Source organism: Camelus bactrianus, chromosome 6 (assembly GCF_048773025.1).
Source record: "Camelus bactrianus isolate YW-2024 breed Bactrian camel chromosome 6, ASM4877302v1, whole genome shotgun sequence".
NCBI lineage: Eukaryota > Metazoa > Chordata > Mammalia > Artiodactyla > Camelidae > Camelus > Camelus bactrianus.
The window spans coordinates 39,807,185-39,825,506 of record NC_133544.1 but is presented as its reverse complement, the minus strand read 5'-3'; the positions used below and the strand labels follow the sequence as shown (position 1 = coordinate 39,825,506).

General features: G+C 40.4%; 2 protein-coding genes across 5 annotated transcripts in view; one reads left to right on the top strand and one right to left on the bottom strand.

Annotated features, from left to right (window-relative positions):
- GCH1 (GTP cyclohydrolase 1) overlaps positions 1 to 5,733 on the bottom strand; it is a 48,164-nt gene extending 42,431 nt beyond the window's left edge. The window contains exon 1 of one of the 3 annotated variants that reach the window (XM_074365499.1): positions 4,816 to 5,733. In XM_074365499.1, coding sequence (XP_074221600.1) covers positions 4,816 to 5,155 — 340 coding nt within the window. In that variant the 5' untranslated portion in view covers positions 5,156 to 5,733. The remainder of the gene's footprint in view (positions 1 to 4,815) is intronic. The other 2 variants (XM_074365498.1, XM_010962183.3) reach the window with 2 other exon arrangements.
- SAMD4A (sterile alpha motif domain containing 4A) overlaps positions 1 to 18,322 on the top strand; it is a 352,931-nt gene that overhangs the window by 288,336 nt on the left and 46,273 nt on the right. The window lies entirely within an intron of this gene.

Here is an 18,322-nt window from a genome sequence, read left to right as displayed (position 1 = left end):
TGGTACTTTGTTATGGCAGTGAATGAAATGTTATGGCAATGAAAATGAAGCAAGTACCAATTTGTTCGGCATTTCAGAGTTATGTGTAGTGACTTTTCCCCCCAGGCCAGAAAAAAATGTTAATAGATAATACATCCTTAAAAAAAAACTATTTCTTGCTTTTCTCCTCCATTCTCAATGACTTAACAGCTCTCATCAACTTTGACTACTCCCAAATTCCAGTCACATACTTCAACAGTCTTATTTTTTCTTCTTTATTCACAGTACCCTTTCCAGCAACACACAGAACTAAGACCTACATAAATATTCATTAACAAAATAAATTAAAATGAAACTTATTAGTGAATCAAGACTTAAATGAACTACATGCATCCAAAATAGCACCTCTCGATGAGGTTAATTTTTCTATAACATACTTTAAAACTTGGGATATAAACTCATCTTTCAACCACAGTATGGGAGGAGATAATAAGTAAGTGGACTTTTTGCCCCTCTTCACATCTTAGAAGTTGTTACAGTACTCAGTTCACCATGGCGATCTGATTTGGTAAATCACAGAAGTTTGTGATTCAAAAAGAAAAAGAAAACCTTTTGTAAGTGCTGGCACACTTCAGTATGAAGTGGCTAAGATTCATTTTTGTAAATAAAATATCTAATTGCTTCACATTATCCTTAGAGAATAGTTACCATCTTGCAACGAACATGGTTGAGCAGTTTGGGAAGACAGTTAAGAAACCCATCACCTATGGTGTCATCTCCTCTTGCTGTGTTATACACAGGCTCACAAAGTTTCCCAAGATTTGGGACACTGTCACCTTGATTTATGAAAATTGCCCTGACATCCTGGACAAGCTAAAACCTACTTTAACTAGAAATGTGGTAGACAAGTCAAGACTCTCGTGTACTCCCATAAACTCATAGAAAGGACAACTGATGAGACAAGTTATATTCACTTAACCTTTGGCAGATATGCTATCTAAGAGGATGTTCCCATTTATACCCAGTAGAGGACAGGGAAAGGAAAGGGTCAAACACAGGGACTTGAACACCAATGACCTCAGGGAATAGTAGACCCTTCAATTTAATTAAGGTTCTGAATTTTTAAAATAGTGGAAATACAGGAAATACACAGAAAGAAAACCTCATTAAAGTAAAACCTTCAATATGTAAAAGAACTAGGATGTGGTTAAACTGAAATGGGACAGCAATAGATAAAAGTGAGCTGATCCAAGGATCACTTGGTGATGCTATTGTAAGGACAGCCAGTTCCTGGGACAGGTGATAGTGTCTCTTCCAGCCCTCCTTCCACTACAAGCTACAGCCTAGTGGTGAACACTAACAGACTTGCACAACCTTGACACGGCCCCATTACAGGTGATGACAGATGCACCAATAATAAGGTACACACTGGAAAGTAAAGAAAGGTGCACCAGGCAAGGGTCATGAAGATAAGCTTCAGTACAGGGAAAACGGACAAATTCCTCAAATATCAGATATTAACATCAATTCACTCGGGAGGAACTGAAAACAAATAATAATTTGGGGAATGTAAAATATCAACTTATTTTATATTTTACAACATTGAAGTTAACACTATTAACCAGGAATTAATATACAGAGACATAAAAGATGTTAAGAATCTTACTTACAAGCGTAGAAAAGTGATAGTTTCAAAGAAGTTTGTTTCTATCCAAAACAATCTATAGTGGTCATTCTACAGTGCTTTCTAAAGAAATAAAAATCAGGTATTGTTTTCTCTATTATTTACTTCTGCATTTCATATAGATTTAAAGTATCCTTCCTTCTCTCTCCCACCCAGGTTGGTGCAGGGCCTGGACCACCACCATTTCGGGTTCATTCCTTTAAGTTCAGCATCTTCCTCGTCATCCTCTCCTCTCTGTCTTCTCTTTATAACTCTAAGAAATCAATATTAAGTTCTTAAATGCAGTCCTCTAGAGGCTTGTCAAACTTTTGACCACAACAAATATAAGAAATACATTCTACATCCAGAGCCAGTACATACCAAACAAATCCTACCTATAAAACCTACATGAAATTTTCTCAAAACATTTACCCTTACTACACGTAACAGACTGATTTTCTCCATTCTGCTTCACCTTTTTTTTTTTTTTTTTTTTTTTTAATGCTGGTGACCCAAGTACTAGGTCAGGACTCACAGTTTGAAATGCTTAGTAGATAAGATACAATGATGCATCTAAGTAGCAACATAAGGAAGCAGCTAAGAGATCTGCATTCAGGCTGCCTGGATTCAAACACCAACTCTACCACTTGAAGTTGTCAACCTCCCCGCCTCAGTTTCCTTATCATGGGAATAAAAAAACAGTGTTTACCTCACAAATGAGGATAAATCAAGACCATCCAAATAAAGTACTTATTTGAGCATAAAAGAGCATAAAAAGTATTCAATTAATGGCTATTAATACATCTTAAGTGGTCTGTGGATTTTTTTTATTGTGGTGTAAAATATACATAACACATCATCTTAACCATTTTAAAGTGTACAATTCAGGGGTATTTAGCTCATTCATAATGGTGTACAATCATCACCACTCTCTTGTCCCAGAACATTTTCATCACCCCAAAAGGAAACCCTGTACCCATTAAGCAATCACTCCCATTCACCCTCCTCCCCAGGCCCTCTTGGGTAGGGTGAGAATTAGAGTCCCCAAGTCTGCTTTCAGTTCCTAGGTCCATGGACTTTCTAAATAATAACTTAACACTTGACTAGAACACTTCCCTAAGGTAGAATGACGTGTTCTTTGCAGTCATAGGTCCTATGGCTCAAACTTCTGAAATTATTTCTTAAGTAAACCTTTGGAGACACTTTTGATAATTCTGTGACCTGTCTCAGGGTAAGAAATCCCTCTCTCCTAGGAATGAACAGATGGAGCACAAGGGATTTTTAGGGCAATGAAATTATTCTGTATGATACTATAGTGGTGACTTACATGTCATTATGCATTTGTCAAAACCCACAGAATGTACAACATCAAGAGTGAACCCTAATGTAAACTATGGACTTTGGCTGATAATAATGTGTCTATGTTGGTTCATCGATTGTACCAAATATGCCACACCGATGAGGGATGTTGAGGGTAGGGAAGTATATGTGTGGGTGGGGAGGGCTATGGGCAAACTCTCTGTATTTTCTGCTCAATACTGTTGTGAACCTGAAACTGCTCTTTAAAAAAAGTCTATTGAAACAAACAAACAAAAAATCTCTCTCTCCTGTGAATTCTATAAGGGCAGGATTCCCAAAGCCCGACAAGAGGCTGACTGACCAAGGCCCTAAGAAGATATTTCTTCATTACATCACAGAATATCACCAAATAATAGAAAATTCACCAAATGATGATCTTCATTCTTTAAATTCTGAAATTCTGCTTTTGAAGTTCCAACCTTTTATCATCAAGGGGCAAAACAGTGAACTTGGACACAGAACTAGAGGTCCATTTCTTGGCATCAGGATGTAGAATCGTTTCCTTTTTGGGCCCCACCCCTCTCACCCATTTCCCACCCCTCCTTTGGGGTAGGGTAGACTGGGAAAAAATAACTTTGTTTTTCCCAGAATCCGTTCGATTCAGAAACTTAATTGGGAAATAACCTAGTCAGGGAGGCTACCTTGCAAAGCAGCACTGTTATTCTTTGAGAAATGGTCAGGGCAGAAGGCTTCTTAGGCCAAAGAAGTAAATGTCACCAAGAGGCACAGAAGATGTGAACTGGAAAATGACCTTGCTCTCAGCTGTATAAGTCAGAGTTTTTTTTACTTTCTCTCTCTCTCTTTTTAATTAATGACCAACACCTCTCAACCAGGAAACAGGCAGTTTGGCCCTCAGACATTTTCCATCCACCTCTCTCGTTCCCACCCTTCCCCTCAACCCCTGCTTCCTGGCCTGACCCCACCTCAGGGGCCCAGAGCACTGGGCCACCCCGGCTTATTCGGGATTGGGGGGGGGGGGGGCGGAGGAAGGGGATAGGGGGACACCACGTCCCAGAGCCCAGCGAACCTCCCCAACTCCCAAGAAGTCGCTTTACTGCTTTTGGATTTGGGCAGTGAGGAGAAAGGGGGGAGAAGGCTTTAAGTAGCAAACTAACCCAAGAAACCTCACACCTCAAACTCTGGAAAGCCCGCGCCCGGATTTACGCCAAATTCTGGAAAAGTCCTGAGCTGGAGTGAACTTTAGGTGAACAAAAGAGAATTACAACTTTCTGAAGACCTGGGTGCCCTGGCAAGTCAGAGAGAAGTGCCCCAGCTGTCCAAGCACAGGAAGCCAAGGCTTCACCCGAGACCTATCCAAAAATAAGACCTCAAGAGAAGGGATGACCTAGGAAGCCGTCACTTCAACGAGCCCAGGTGATCCTTATCACGGATCCGGGTCTAGCACGTTCCTCGGGCATCCAGCCCTGGGAGCTCAAGCGAAAAGGACTCCAGGCTCCACTAGGGATGAAGAAGTGGGTAGAGGGGAGTGGGGAGACTCCGTGACCGCGGTCCTGCCAACCCGAGACTCGAGGAGACGGCTGCGTGCAGCGAGCCGGGAGGACCCCGCGAGGGCGCTGCAGCTGGGCCCCGTGTGGAGAGGCCGCTGCCTCCCAGGGCGCCCAAAATGCAGTCCCATGCAAGGCCCTCTCCTCGGCGGGACTTCGGAACCAGGGCCGAGGGCGGGATTTGGAAGGTGACAGCACTCGGCTTCCTCTGCCAAGAGTGAAACAACTCCGGAAACTTCCTGGAGCCGGCGCGCACTTCCCGCGGCCACCTCCCCCGTGCCCCGCACGCCGGCCGGTCTGCTCACTGACCTGAAATAGTCTCCTGGTAGCCCTTGGTGAAGAACTGCATGGCCGTGGCCGCCCTCCAGGGCGTCTTAAGCAGCCCCTGCCGCTGGGGGTCCTCGCCCAGCGACCGCAGGATGGACGAGTAGGCGGCCGCCAGGTTGGGTAGGTTCAGCTCGTTGTCCTCCTCGCTGCGGGGCCGCTCGCCCTTCCAGCCGTCCGCCGGCTGAGCGCTCTTGCTCTCCGGCCGCGGCATCTTCTCTGTGGGAGGACTTGGCCCGGGCCGTGGCGGCTCCCCCTCAGGGAACCCATTGCTGCACCTGGCCCCCCGCGGCTTAGCCGGCACCCGCCCCAGGCCCTTCTCCATGGACCCGCCGCTGCCTCTCCGGAGGGACCTCGGACGCGTCAGGGGCTGCAAGTGAACTTCGCCGACCGTCAATGGGCTGTGGCCGGAGGCACCTGAGGAAAGTAGGCCAAAAGCTACCAACAGGTTCGAAGCCCGGAACAGTCGAGACTGGAGAGCGCGGTAGCGCCTCCATTTTATAGGCTGGCGGCTCGGCCGGCGCCGCGGAGCCCCCCCATTGGCCGAGCCTCCTCGCGTCACGGCGCTCGCCCCGCCCCTCGCCCCGCCCTCGGCCCGGCGTCCCCGGGGCCGGCTGCTGTGCTGCCGGCTGCTGTGCTGCCGACAGCGTCCGCGTCCCTCCCAGAGCCAGCCAGGAGGAATGTGTTGGACCCCCTCAGGCTGTTGCGGGATACACCGAATCCGAAAGGAGGCAGGTGTCCAGAACTGGAACCTCAGCTGGGGGAGGCAAGGTCCGGGTGCCCAATCAGCCCCCTCCTCTTAGGGCAAAGAGGACGCTGCATCGGAAGTGTTCTGGTTCCCTCGCCCTGTGAAAGATGAGCAAACAGGTGGCCTCATCAGGAAAGAGACTGGGGTTCAAGTGTGGGTAAGGAAAACAACTCTTAGGCTTTTAGAGAAGAATAATACAACTTGAAACGCTTGCATTCGTTAGTTAAAAATTATGTCCAACGTACCTGCCACCTAAGAGGACCCTCTGGCCGCTGTTAGGGGGATGTTGCACCAAGTGGCCCTTAGGTGCATTCTGTATCTAGAAGGACGGTATCTGTGGCAGCCAGAACTTTGACCCTGGAGGAATTAATTTACAAGCAAAGGAAAATTAGGGCTTTTGCTAAAAACCCATTTGCGTTTTGTACAAACGCAGTTGTGGAAATTTGGTGCTGAAAAGTTTTAGAGTGATGTTCCAGGCTCCTTTCCCGTGATGTTGGTACAGATTGTGAAACGTGTTGATCAACTGGACTCTTAACCAGTGACACCTGCTTTGACTGTTTTCTTTAAGATTAAAAAAAGATCACTTGAGCAATAATTTTATACTGCCAAAGGTGAGTTTTTAAACATGTATCCAACTAATATTTTATGATTTGCTCCAGAGAGTTTGTAATGCTGATTTTCTGACATATAAACAGGTTTTAAAGGCTTAGAACCAGACAAACCAGGAGGGAAAGCCCTGGAATTACTCTATACTAATAAATTAGCTCAGTCATTATTAGTAGTAATGTGTATTCATTGGCTATCTGCTCGAGACATAGCCCTGTCTAAACATTAAGGAAAGAAATATGGGGAATGCCTGGCCTCCCAGGCACCTTTAGTCTAAGGTAGAGGAAATATTGGTGTAAGTGGGGTTTTTAAAGATATTATTGGATTTCTATATACTCTAAATATCAAATTACATAAATCAAGAAATATGAACATCCCTTGGAAAGCCTCTTTGTCACTCTCCTAATATTTATTGTAAATGTTTTCCCCCACTGGCAAGTCTACAGTATTTTTTCCCTCTAACTGCACTGCCTATTGTCCAGTGATACTTCCTGGCCAGAATTATCCACTGGGCCTCAAAGTATGTCAGGCATAGCTGGAGACATCATTAAAGGAGGGACTTGTATTTAACAAATACAAGTGGGGTATTTTTTAAATGGAGGAATTCAGTGAAGATGCTTTCAATAATATTTTTTTTAGTGGCAATCTTTTGTCTCCTTTAAAAACACTGTAAATGTTAGCTAATATATTTCCCAAAGCAATTTCTAATGAAATTTTTACCCTAAAAATTAACATTTTCTTATAAACACTGCCACTAAGGCATCAGCATTTTTGTTACCAATTACCAATACAAGGTCTCTGGATTTGTTCTATAAAATATTTACTTGTAAAATAGAGGCAATGCTTTTCAGCCCAATGCCCATAGGTAATGCAAGGAAACTTTAAAATCACCAAGACAATATAAACAGTTTAACAGTGAAATGTAGATAGTTGGCAGGGATGGTTATAAGTAGAAATGGGAGAAAAGAAGGAATAAATTAAAAAGGGGGGTATATCCCACAGAATTAATCAACATAAAATGTTTCAGCAGTGACTCTATGAGCATTCACAGCCAGGAATTGTAGCAGCATTCATGTTTTTAATCCAGGAAGGGATCCATTTTCACCTTGGACCCAACCTGGGAGTTGCTTTCTATCAAAAATCCAAGGAATTTTTTTTTATTCTCCCATTTCTAGGGCAGTAACAGAACAGAGGAGCAAATGAGTGAGATACACAGCACCAAAGATTGAAAATACTGCAGGGCTACAGACATACGTAGTCACTCACTAAGGTTAACGGGCAAACTAACATTGGGCATTTGGCAGTGGTGATTGGAAAAAAGCAATCTTCTTTAAGTGCACTTGATGGAGGTTCTATATTTGAAATCCAAACTTTGAAGGAGATTCTGGATCAACATGGACATAAGATAATAACAAGGTGGACACAAGAAAAATGTCCTTGTTCCACTCCTAACTTTCAGAAGGTAGCCTGTGGAGTCAGTGCAGTTATGAGATGTCTCACTAAATCCCCCAAATGTGGGGAGAAGCAAACTGAATGGAGGCCTTTACTGCTCTTCTCTGAATGAGGAAGACTAGAACAAGAGAGAAAACGAGAGTATGAACACTGAACTGTCTCTCTGAGATGGAAGGGAAGGCTCAAGGGCGCCTCACTGAGTTAAGGAAACTGTCCACAGCCCAAAGGTACCTCACAAGAGAATAGCAGACATACCCCAAATAGTCATTTGTCCCTGGAAGAGGATCTTTAATACCATCTCGGAAGAAAGGGTAGATGCTAAAATGAGGGACGTTAATGACGAGTCCACCCACTATAGCTGAACTCTGTCCTAAACTTCACAATCCCTCATGAAAGACGGGATATAACACGGTCTCCTCCAGCCCCAAACTGTAGCAGAGTCAGGAAAACAAACAGGCTTCCTCTGTAATGGGAAACATGAAGAAGTCACCCTCAATAATAAGAGGCACAGACAGGAGGCAGAGAAACAGCATGGCAACTGCGCAAACATACAACAGCCAACTGAAACAAAACTAAACAAAGAGAAAATAATATGGCACGTAGAAGATCCAATGGCAAAAAATGCAAGTGAGGAGAAAAGCCAAGCTCATGGAATAGAAGGAAATTCCTCACAAATGTTTTATGCTACAGAACAACTTAACAAAAATGTGAGTTCAATAAGACAGAAACCCAGATAATAAGATGACAGAATTGAAAAAGAAGTCGCAAATCTAAGGAAGTTGAGGACCCTCGTTATTTGGGGATTAATTGGAAGGAACCATGTACAAAATAGACACTGTTGAAAATCTAATTATTGACATGAAGAAAGGCATGAGAATGAATGCAGAATAAAAGATGAAGATGAAAGCTGTTAGAGAAGATAAAGATGATCTAGTGTAAGAATAATTAGGGTTTCTGAGGTAGAGAACTCAGCAAATGAGAAGAGGTAGCCAAAAATATAATATAAGCATATTTCTCTACCAGAAAGAAATCCTTATGTTTATGTTCAGTTGATTTTCAACAAGGGTACCTAGATAATTCAATGGAGTAAAGAAGAATCTTTTCAACAAATGTTACTAGGACAATTGGAATATCCTTTTGCATGGAGCAGAAGAAATAAATTGGATCTCTATCTCATACTACGTTCACAGATCAGCTCAAAACAGATCAAAGACCTAAATCTTAGAGGAAAAATTATAAACCTTTTAGAAGAAAATATAGGCATTAATTTCCATAATCTTGGATTAAGCAGTTAGATGTGTTAGAAAGGACACCAAAAATGGAAGCAACAAAAGAATGAAAGTAAATTCAATTTCACCAAAATTAAGAAACACTGTACTTTGAAGAACACTATCAAGAGAGGGAAGAGACAGTCCGTAGATTGGGAAAAAAAACCTGCAAATCATATATCTGATACTGGAGTAGTATCTAGAATATGTAAGAACTCTTACAACTGAATAATAAAAGGACAAATAACCTAATTTTAAAATAAGCAGAGGATTCAGATAGAGATTTCTCCAAAGAAGATACACACGTGGCCAATAAGCACAAAAAAAGATGCTCAACATCATTAGCCATCAAAGAAATGCAAACTAGGTGTGACTGAATACTACCTCACACCCTCTAGGATGGCTATATTCAAAAACACAAATAATAACTAGTATTTCTGAGGATTGAAGAAACTGGAATTTAAAATATAAACTGAAATTGGAATTTTAAATACATAAACTTTAAATGTATTTTATATAAATATAAAATATAAAATAGTGCAACTGCTTTAGAAAAGTCTGGCATTTCCTTAAATGGTTAAACATTGTGTGCCCATATGACCCAGCAATTCTACAGCAGGTATAAACCCAAGAGTAATGAAAACATATGTCCACACAAAAACTTGTATGTAAATGTTTATAGCACCAGTATTCATAATAGCCCAAAAATGGAAACAACCCAAATGTCCATCAACTGATGAATGGATAAAGAGAGTGTGATATATACATATACTGGAATATTATTCAGCCATAAAAATGAAGTACTAATGTAGCCTATAACATGGATGAATCTTGAAGACATTATATCAAGTGAAAAAAGCCAGATGCAAATGGTCACATATTCTGTGATTCTGTTATATGAAATGTTCAGAATAAGCAAATATATAGAGATAAAAAGTAGTCAGTGGTTTCCATGGTCTAGGGGGAATGGGGAATAGGGAGTGACCACTTATAGGTATGGGGTTTCTTTTTGGGGTGATGAAAATGTTTTGGAATTAGATAATGGTGATGGTTGTATAACTTTGTGAGTATACTAAAAACTACTGTACATTTTAAAAGACTGAACTTTACAGTGTGTGAATTATATCTCAATAAAAATGAATAGTTCTCTTAAAAATTAAAAATACGTTTGTCAAAAAATACATATAGTTTTCTACAACATATTGTTCTAGAAAAATTTGAGACAGAATGCTTAACACCAAACTGGATAAAATTCAAGGATAAAGTTAGCTTCAAGGATAGAGTTCTTTAAGGATCCAGGCAAAACCAAAACAACAAACTGCCTTAAATGGTTTGGGATGAAGGGCATTGGCTAACCTCCAGTTTTTCCACAGCATTTTCATAGCCAAAAAACAAACAAACAAAAATTTGGAGGATACAGCTTTACAGCTGTAAGGAAAATAAGGTATACCCACTCAAGAAAGCATTAGAGTATAAGGGTCCACCCTCGTAAACATGTATGAACTTGCAAAACACAACTCCTGTAAGGTCCTTATTAGAAAACCACTTGACATGAGATCTTGCTAATTAAGAGATAATAAAAATAAAGAATTCAAGGATGAAGAAATTTGGTAAACACTTAAATGTAAAACCAATGTAAAATATTTAAATAGGAAAACAATACTAAGTATAAAGCCAATACAAATAACTTTGGTAATCATTATAAACAGAAGAACATGAACAGTATGAACCTGGACAATATAAGAATCATACAACCAACCAAACCAAGAATTGGAGAAAGGAGACAGGCACAGTCTTCACCTTCATAAAAAGAAGTCAATAAGATTATTTAAACTGGAACATAGTAGTAAAAAATATCAAGATAAAAAAATCTTCATGGTGTTTATAATTTCTTTTTTTAACTTCAGAGAGATTGTTAAAGACATAGTACTGGTTCAATCCCCGGTACCTCCACTAAAAAAAAAAAGAAAAATTTATGTCAAGTTGACTGAGCTAAGGGATGCCCAAATATCTGGTAAAACATTTCTGGGTGTGTCTTTGAGGGTGTTTCCAAAAGAGATTAGCATTTGAATTGGTGAACTGAGTAAAGAAGATTGCCCCCCTCAGTGCGAGTGGGCATTCTCCAATTCCTTGAGAGCCCGAATAGAACAGAAAGTCAGAGGAAAGGCAAATTCACTCTCTGCTTGAGCTGAGAGATCCATCTTTTCCTGCCCTGGAACCTCAGTCACCAGTCAGCGCTTCTGGTTCTCCAGCCTTCCAGCTCAGATCATGACACCACCAGTGCCCCCCTCACTCCACCCCTATTCTCAGGCCTTTGGACTCAGACTGAAACCCTGGCTTTCCTGGTCTTCCAGCTGGTACATGGCAGGCAGATCATGGGACTTCTCAGCCACCATAACCATGTGAGCCAATTCCTATAATAAATCTTCTCTTATATATATCCATTTATAGCCTACTCGTTTTCTTTGTCTGGCTAATCCCTACTAATACAGAGTTTCCAAAATAGATTCCTTCAGATTTACTTCAGATCCCTTTTCTTTTATTAAATTCAAATAAAATGAATGTAAGTGTTTCCATTAAAAATAGCATATTTCTGGTAGGATGCCATTTGGCAAAGGGTTTCAACCAGCTTTTAGTGAAGAATTGGAAATTCATATTGGAATGCCACTGCATGGTATTCATAGTTACTGATCCAATCAACAGTATATGATTCTCATTCTACAGGGTAGGCTCAGTTATACATCAAAGTCCCAAGTCAACAACCAGGTAAATGCCACTGATTTAAAGCACTAGAGGCTGTCTTAGCCATGCCTCATCTCTGGGTGTGCTGCAAGTTAATTCAGCACAGGAAATATGGTCATAGAGAGCAAAATCCAAGTTTCTGTTTCCTTCTTCACTATTGAAAAAAAAAAAAAAAGTCAGGCAACACAAACTGTCACACCCTAAGTTTCCTGAAGGCAATTTATAGGGAGAGCTGAATGTGAAGCATTCTTCAGACGGCTGGATGATGGGGGCTGAGAGTGGGGCATCAGTCCTGGGATCACTTCCTCCAGTTACTGCCTTGGTTCCAGACCACCTGCACACCTACTGTAAAATACCGCAAGCCTCTTTCCATCCATATTCCACTAACCTTGTCTGCATCAGTAGGCACAGATAGAAGACTCCCTGGAGACAGTTTCCCCTATTCTATATTGGATCCAAAACCAGATGTGAACCTTAAGGTTGAGAAGCCAAGCCAAAAAGGAGAAATTTTAAATTGCATATAACTGTCCACATGCTTCCACTTTGAGCTGATTCTCTCAGGACTTCAGTCAATTCGAGTCAGGGGTTTGTTTGGAGGGGGGTCCTTTTTGGTCTGTCACCTACAATGTGCAAAAATATTTGTGGTTTTAGAGATTAACAAAAATGAAGCCTGTAATCTGCTCCAGCAGAGTTAATAAACTTCAGAGAGGGGTTCTATTGCCGCGGAGGATTGGCCCCAGGATGCCATCAGGATTAGTTGCCATTCAAACATTCAACAAATATTTAGTGAATGTCTGCTATGTGCCAGCTCTGCATAAGGCACAAGGGAATGCAACAGTGAACATAAACTCCCTGCCCTCAGGGAGCTTACATTCATTCATTCAACAAGTCCCTTGATGTTGCTGCCTCCAAGGCATGTGTGCTTTTTTATTTTTCATTGATTTCAGAAGAATTCTAGAGACTGTATTGCTACTTAAAAAGTAAAACTGGTAAGCTCACAAATTAGACAAAATAAGGTCCATAGCATGTAGTGATTAAGAAACAACTTGAGGTGTTACCTTCTCTGGGTTCGTGCCCTTGGCTCCATCAATTATTATCTTGGTGGAGGAAGAGCACAGCTCAGTGGTTGAGTGCGTGCTTAGCATGCCCAAGGTCCTGGGTTCAATCACCAGTACGTCCACTAAAAAAATAAATACATGAATAACTTAATTAACCTAATTACCTCCCCCACCAAAAAAAAAAAAAAAAAGATTTAAAAAAATCATCAGCTTGGTGGCCATGGGCAAGTTCCCTAACTTTAAGCCTCAGTTTCCTCATCTGTAAAATGACTATGATAATAATAGGACATTCCTCAGAGGCCTGTTCTGAGAGTTTGACATCTCTATGTAGAGTTTAGCAACTGTGCTAGAGACATAACAATTGAGTGATAAATGTTAGCCAATATTAATGGCAAGAGTGCTTAAAATACAAAAAGAATATTCTAATTTCAGAAAGATCCCTTGGAAAAATGAGGATTTAAGTGCTAATTTACTTAAGGGAGCCTAAATACAGGCAGAAAAACAGTCTTATCTCTTATTCACTGTAAATTAATAGGAAGTTGAAATAAAACATTTCTGAAATTGCTATTTTTCCAAAAATCAGGCAGTGATACAATTACCTGTAAATAAAAAGTGATGCAACATATTTGAATGTATAAGGTGCTAACTTGAAACTAGCTTATAAAGTTTAATGGTCAATAAAATTTGTTTTCAGTCCATAAAAAAAAATTTTGAAATTATCATGTAAGTCAATAAGAATATGATTTATTTCAAGTTTCCAGTAACAGATTATATTAAGTGAGATAAAACTGGATTGTAAATACTGTGAGTTTGATATCTTTTTAATACACTTTGTGCAACCCAAATCATGGAAGTACAGAATTATACTTTAGACAATGCATTTTACTGAGTATCATCTCCCAGTAAATGCCTGTTTGCTGAGTTCCTATCCAGGCATTGTGAAATGGCACAATTCAATAAGAAAGGCTGTCAAACTCACGTATGATGAGAACATTGGGGTGGCGCTCTGTCATCTGAGACAAAGATGATCTGGACACTGACCAACATTTATCTGCGAAGAGCATCATCTCCAACACAGCGGTGTCTGACGGCAAGGCCATACATCCCACCCATACATTTTCACTGCTCATGCCTTCTCCCTGACCCCTCCATCAATTAGTGTGGGAGTTATTTCTGGAGGGTGCCTAGTTTACCCAGAGTAGAGGATCTGTCTTCTAGTCAGCAGATGCTTTCAAGTGGCAATTTAACTGTCAATGAAAAAATAAATAAAAGGTGTTGCAAATTCCGTATGATCTTAGCAATTCTTGGAAGCTCTGATACATTATTGAATGTATCTCCCTCTCAGTTGCCCAGGGAACTGCGTTTTAATGTCACACATCAAGCAGTTCTTTCCTGAATGTAATTGTAGTTTTTCTGATGCCATGCTTAAAGCTGTTCAAATGTTTGGCTTCTGGCAAATACTTCCTAACATCATTCATAGCAGTGTTGGATCTGAAGCAATTTTTATACATTTTTCAATCCCACTAACTTGTTAAATAACCAGAGAAAGAATCCTATATAAATTGAAAATATCTTTATTACGAAAAGAGGTGTCTGGGAAGATATAAGCGAATCTGTAGTGATCTGATGTTTTCAAGACTGTGGTTGGTCCGTTGCAGGATTGCATCTTAGAAGCCAGCCATGACCTCCCATCAGAGAGGTGCCATATGGTGAGGTGAAGCCCAGTACTGGGTGGACCACTGGTTTCTGGCAGTCACTGCTAGATGCCTACCCAATATTCTTTCTCCTCTTCTTATTTTACTAAAAGATCTCCAGCTTAGTTTAGAGAGTCAGTGTGCCTGGACTTGGCTTAAGATACACATTTTCCAAGTTTCCTGCAGCTGCAATGGTCCCAGAACATAGTTCTGTCCAATGAGTCACTAGGTGGCACTTCTGGGAAAGACCTTTGAAAGAATGCAAATGGGTGCTCAGCTGATAGGTGCCTCCTGCCCTTCCCTTCTTTCTCTTGCTGGGAATGCAGAGGTCATGCTAGAAGTGGATTAGCCATCTTGTGCCCAGCAGGCCACAAGCACGTGCTCAGGATGACTGAGCCGAAAGATAGGAAGATCCTGAGTCCCCACTGACACAGCAAAGCCTCCATTCCAGGCCTGGACCACCTCACTCCAGCTTCCCGTGACTTGAGAAAAGTAAAACCATTTTTTGAGCTGCTGGTGTTTGAGTCCTAGTTACAAAATTTGGTACCTGTAGTGAAATTCTCCAAGTAAAATAAGAAATGAGGTATTTGACAGAGGGCTTTAAAGACCCACCTGCTGGAGGCAGGAATGCTAGTGGCCCCTGCTTTGGCAAGGCACAGCCCTGGGTCAAACTCTTCTCTGCTGTCTCTTTTTTGCTGTACCTCAGTCATCACTCTGATGGTAGAATAGGAAGACAGATGGAACCTGGCTCGTTGATAGTGTTGCCGAGTCACTCCAGCCCAGCTCGGCCACCCACCAACCTCTTATTGGGTAAGAAGAATGACCCTTTATGTTTTCTTTTCATTTTACATTAGAGAGTGCATTCTATTTAAGGCACATAAATGAGAGGAATAATTCCAAATATTTTGCATGGTACCCGCATATGGAGACTATTTAATAGAAATTTGTTGAATAACTAAATAGGATAATCTTATCATTCTCTTTGTCTCGCTTCAGAATGTACATAAGTGAGAATCTGGCTTTTGTTGGTGTTTTGTTACTTACCTGCCAATTTATTATGTCTTGCTTCAGGAAAGTAAACAGTTTACAGATTGATTAAATAATTAGGTTGGACTTTGTGACAGCTAGCCCTAGACAAAACTGTTAAGACCATGATGATAGCTAACAGTTTTTGATTTTGTTTTAGTTTTATTTTTTATTGAAGTTTTGTTGATTTACAATATTAGTTTCAGGTGTACAGCAGGTAATTCAGTTATACATATACATTTTTTTCAGATTCTTTTCCATTATAGCTTATTGCAAGAAATTGAATATAATTTCCTATGCTATGTAGTAGATCCTTGTTGTTTATCTATTTTATATATAGTAATGTGTAGCTGTTAATCCCAGACTCCTAATTTATCCATACTCCCCCTTTCCCCTTTCACAACCATAGTTTTTTTCCCCTATGTCCATAAGTCTATTTCTGATTTGTAAATAAAATTTGTTCTTTTTTTCTAATTCCACATATAAGTGATATCTTGTATTTGTCTTTCTCTAACTTACTTGACTTAATATGATAATCTTTAGGTCCATCCATGTTGCTGCAAATGGCATTATTTCATTCTTTTTTATGGCTGAGTAGTATTCCATTGTTTGTGTGTATATATGTATATATATGACCACATCTTTATCCAGTCATCTGTCAATGGACATTAAGGTTGTTTCCATGCCTTGGCTATTATTAGTAGTGTTATTATGAATATTGGGGTTCATGTATCTATTTGAATTAGCATTTTCTCTGGATGTATGCTCAGGAATAGGACTGCTGGATCATATGGTAAATCTATTTGTAGTTTTTTAAGGAACTTCCATACTGTCCTCCATAGTGGTTGTACCAATTTACATTCCTACCAACAGTGTGGGAGGGTTCCTTTATCTCCACACCCTCTCCAGCATTTATTATTTGTAGACTTTTTGATGATGATCATTCTGACCGGTGTGAGGTGACACCTTATTGTAGTTTTCATTTGCATTTCTTTAATAATTAGTGATGTTGAGCATCTTTTCATGTGCCTGTTGGCCGTCTGTATGTCTTCTCCAAAGAAGACATGCAGATAGCACCTCTCAGGGTTGCGTCTCACTTCCAGTCCCCTGGAATAGGGACGTAATGGACCATGTAGACAAAGGAGTCCTCTAGATCTGGTGGAACTACCAGACTGATAGAGCCTGGAGTCTTGGTGACTTTATAGAGCAGAGCTGCTATGTCAGTCCAGTTATATACTTGAGAAAGAAATAAACTCCTCTGTTGTTTAAGCCACTAGTATTTTGGGCTTCTATTATTGGCAGCAGAGCCTATTAATTAATCCTAATTAATACAACTGGGGCATACAATTTAGACTTCAGAGTCAGACCTGAAGAAGTACAAATATCTGTCTTACGTTAGTATCCGGCATGATTTACCTGCCTTACCAATCCTGACATCAATCACTGTTGTATAACTCTGGATTGAATAGGGGAAATCCCACATTTGAATAAAAACAACTCTGAATCTTTCCTGTAATCAGACCCCTCCCTGACTTGTAGTCTCAAAGCCTCCAGATGCCTTTCTGTAGCAGTCAAAGACTACATTTACCATGATTTGAGAAATGATCTTGCCACTCTTTTTGACTACCTGGTTTTTTCTTGTTTGATTCAGCGTTCGAATCTCAAGTTGAGAGCGAGGTTCTAGTGTAAGGTGACAACCATCCTGGTTTGCCTGGGACCTTCCCATTTTTAGCACTGAAAGCCTGGAATCACAGAAAACCCATCATTCCTGATCAAACCAGGATAGTTGGTCACAGTGGTTACACTTAAAATATGTTATCCTATTACTTCTCTCAGAGCTTCTGAGTTTTTAGCTACAACTGTCTTTTCACTGTCTTTCTTATTTTCATTGTCAACTGACATTTTGTTGATTGTCCAGTATGTGCCAAGTACAATGTTAGGTGTTGAAGAAATACAAAGAATAATAGGTTAAGGACCTTTTCATCTACTAAAGGAGACAGATGTGTAAACCTAATTATAATTCAGTGTAATAAATACAACTAAAGAGGTAAGTGTGAAATATTTGGGGAATACAGAGGAAGAAGAAATTAAAAGTATTGGATGAGTTGGGAGAGGGAAGGGGACATTTAATCTGCATCTTAAAGAACAGGTATTCATCAAGCAGGAAAGTTGCTAAGTAATTGCTTCTTACCACTTAATCCTTCCTTTGTAATGGAACTTTAATCTGAACTGAAGTTCAATACAAAAAAATCCAGGAAATGGATGCTCATCATTCATGATTTCTTGCCTTTTTATAAAATTTTTATTTGAATCTTTCTCCCACTCAGAAACATGTTCCGGTAGTTCTGGCTAAAGAATGCAAACAGATATTGGATAGATGGGAAGACTAATTAAAAGGGACAGACAGCTGGAGCAAGCCCCCTTTCCATTTCCTCTTACCTTTGCTGGCACTCAGAGGTGATGACTGGCACTGCTACAGCCATCTTGGACCATGCGGCACCTTTCAAAATGAGTTCACTAATGATGGCAGATCAGAAAGAGAAGGAATCTGGCCCCTGACAATTGTGGAGCAACCACAGGAGTCCTGGACTGTTTACCTCAGGACTTTCACAAGCGAGGACACTAATCTTTTGTATATTTACACCATTGCTATTTAGGGTTTTGGGTTATATGAAGTTAAACCTAATCACAATGGTTATAAGTAACAAGTCAAATTTTTAGTGATAACTCTACTGTATTAACAGTCATACACCTACAATTGCTATGCCAGTTTGAGTCAGAATTCTCTGACAGTACAAAATATACAGATATCATCATAGATAATAATCAAACAACTTTTGGCCATATTCTACTTCACCTTGACGTAGGGTCCCATCTCCTTCAGATGTTGAGTCCTTC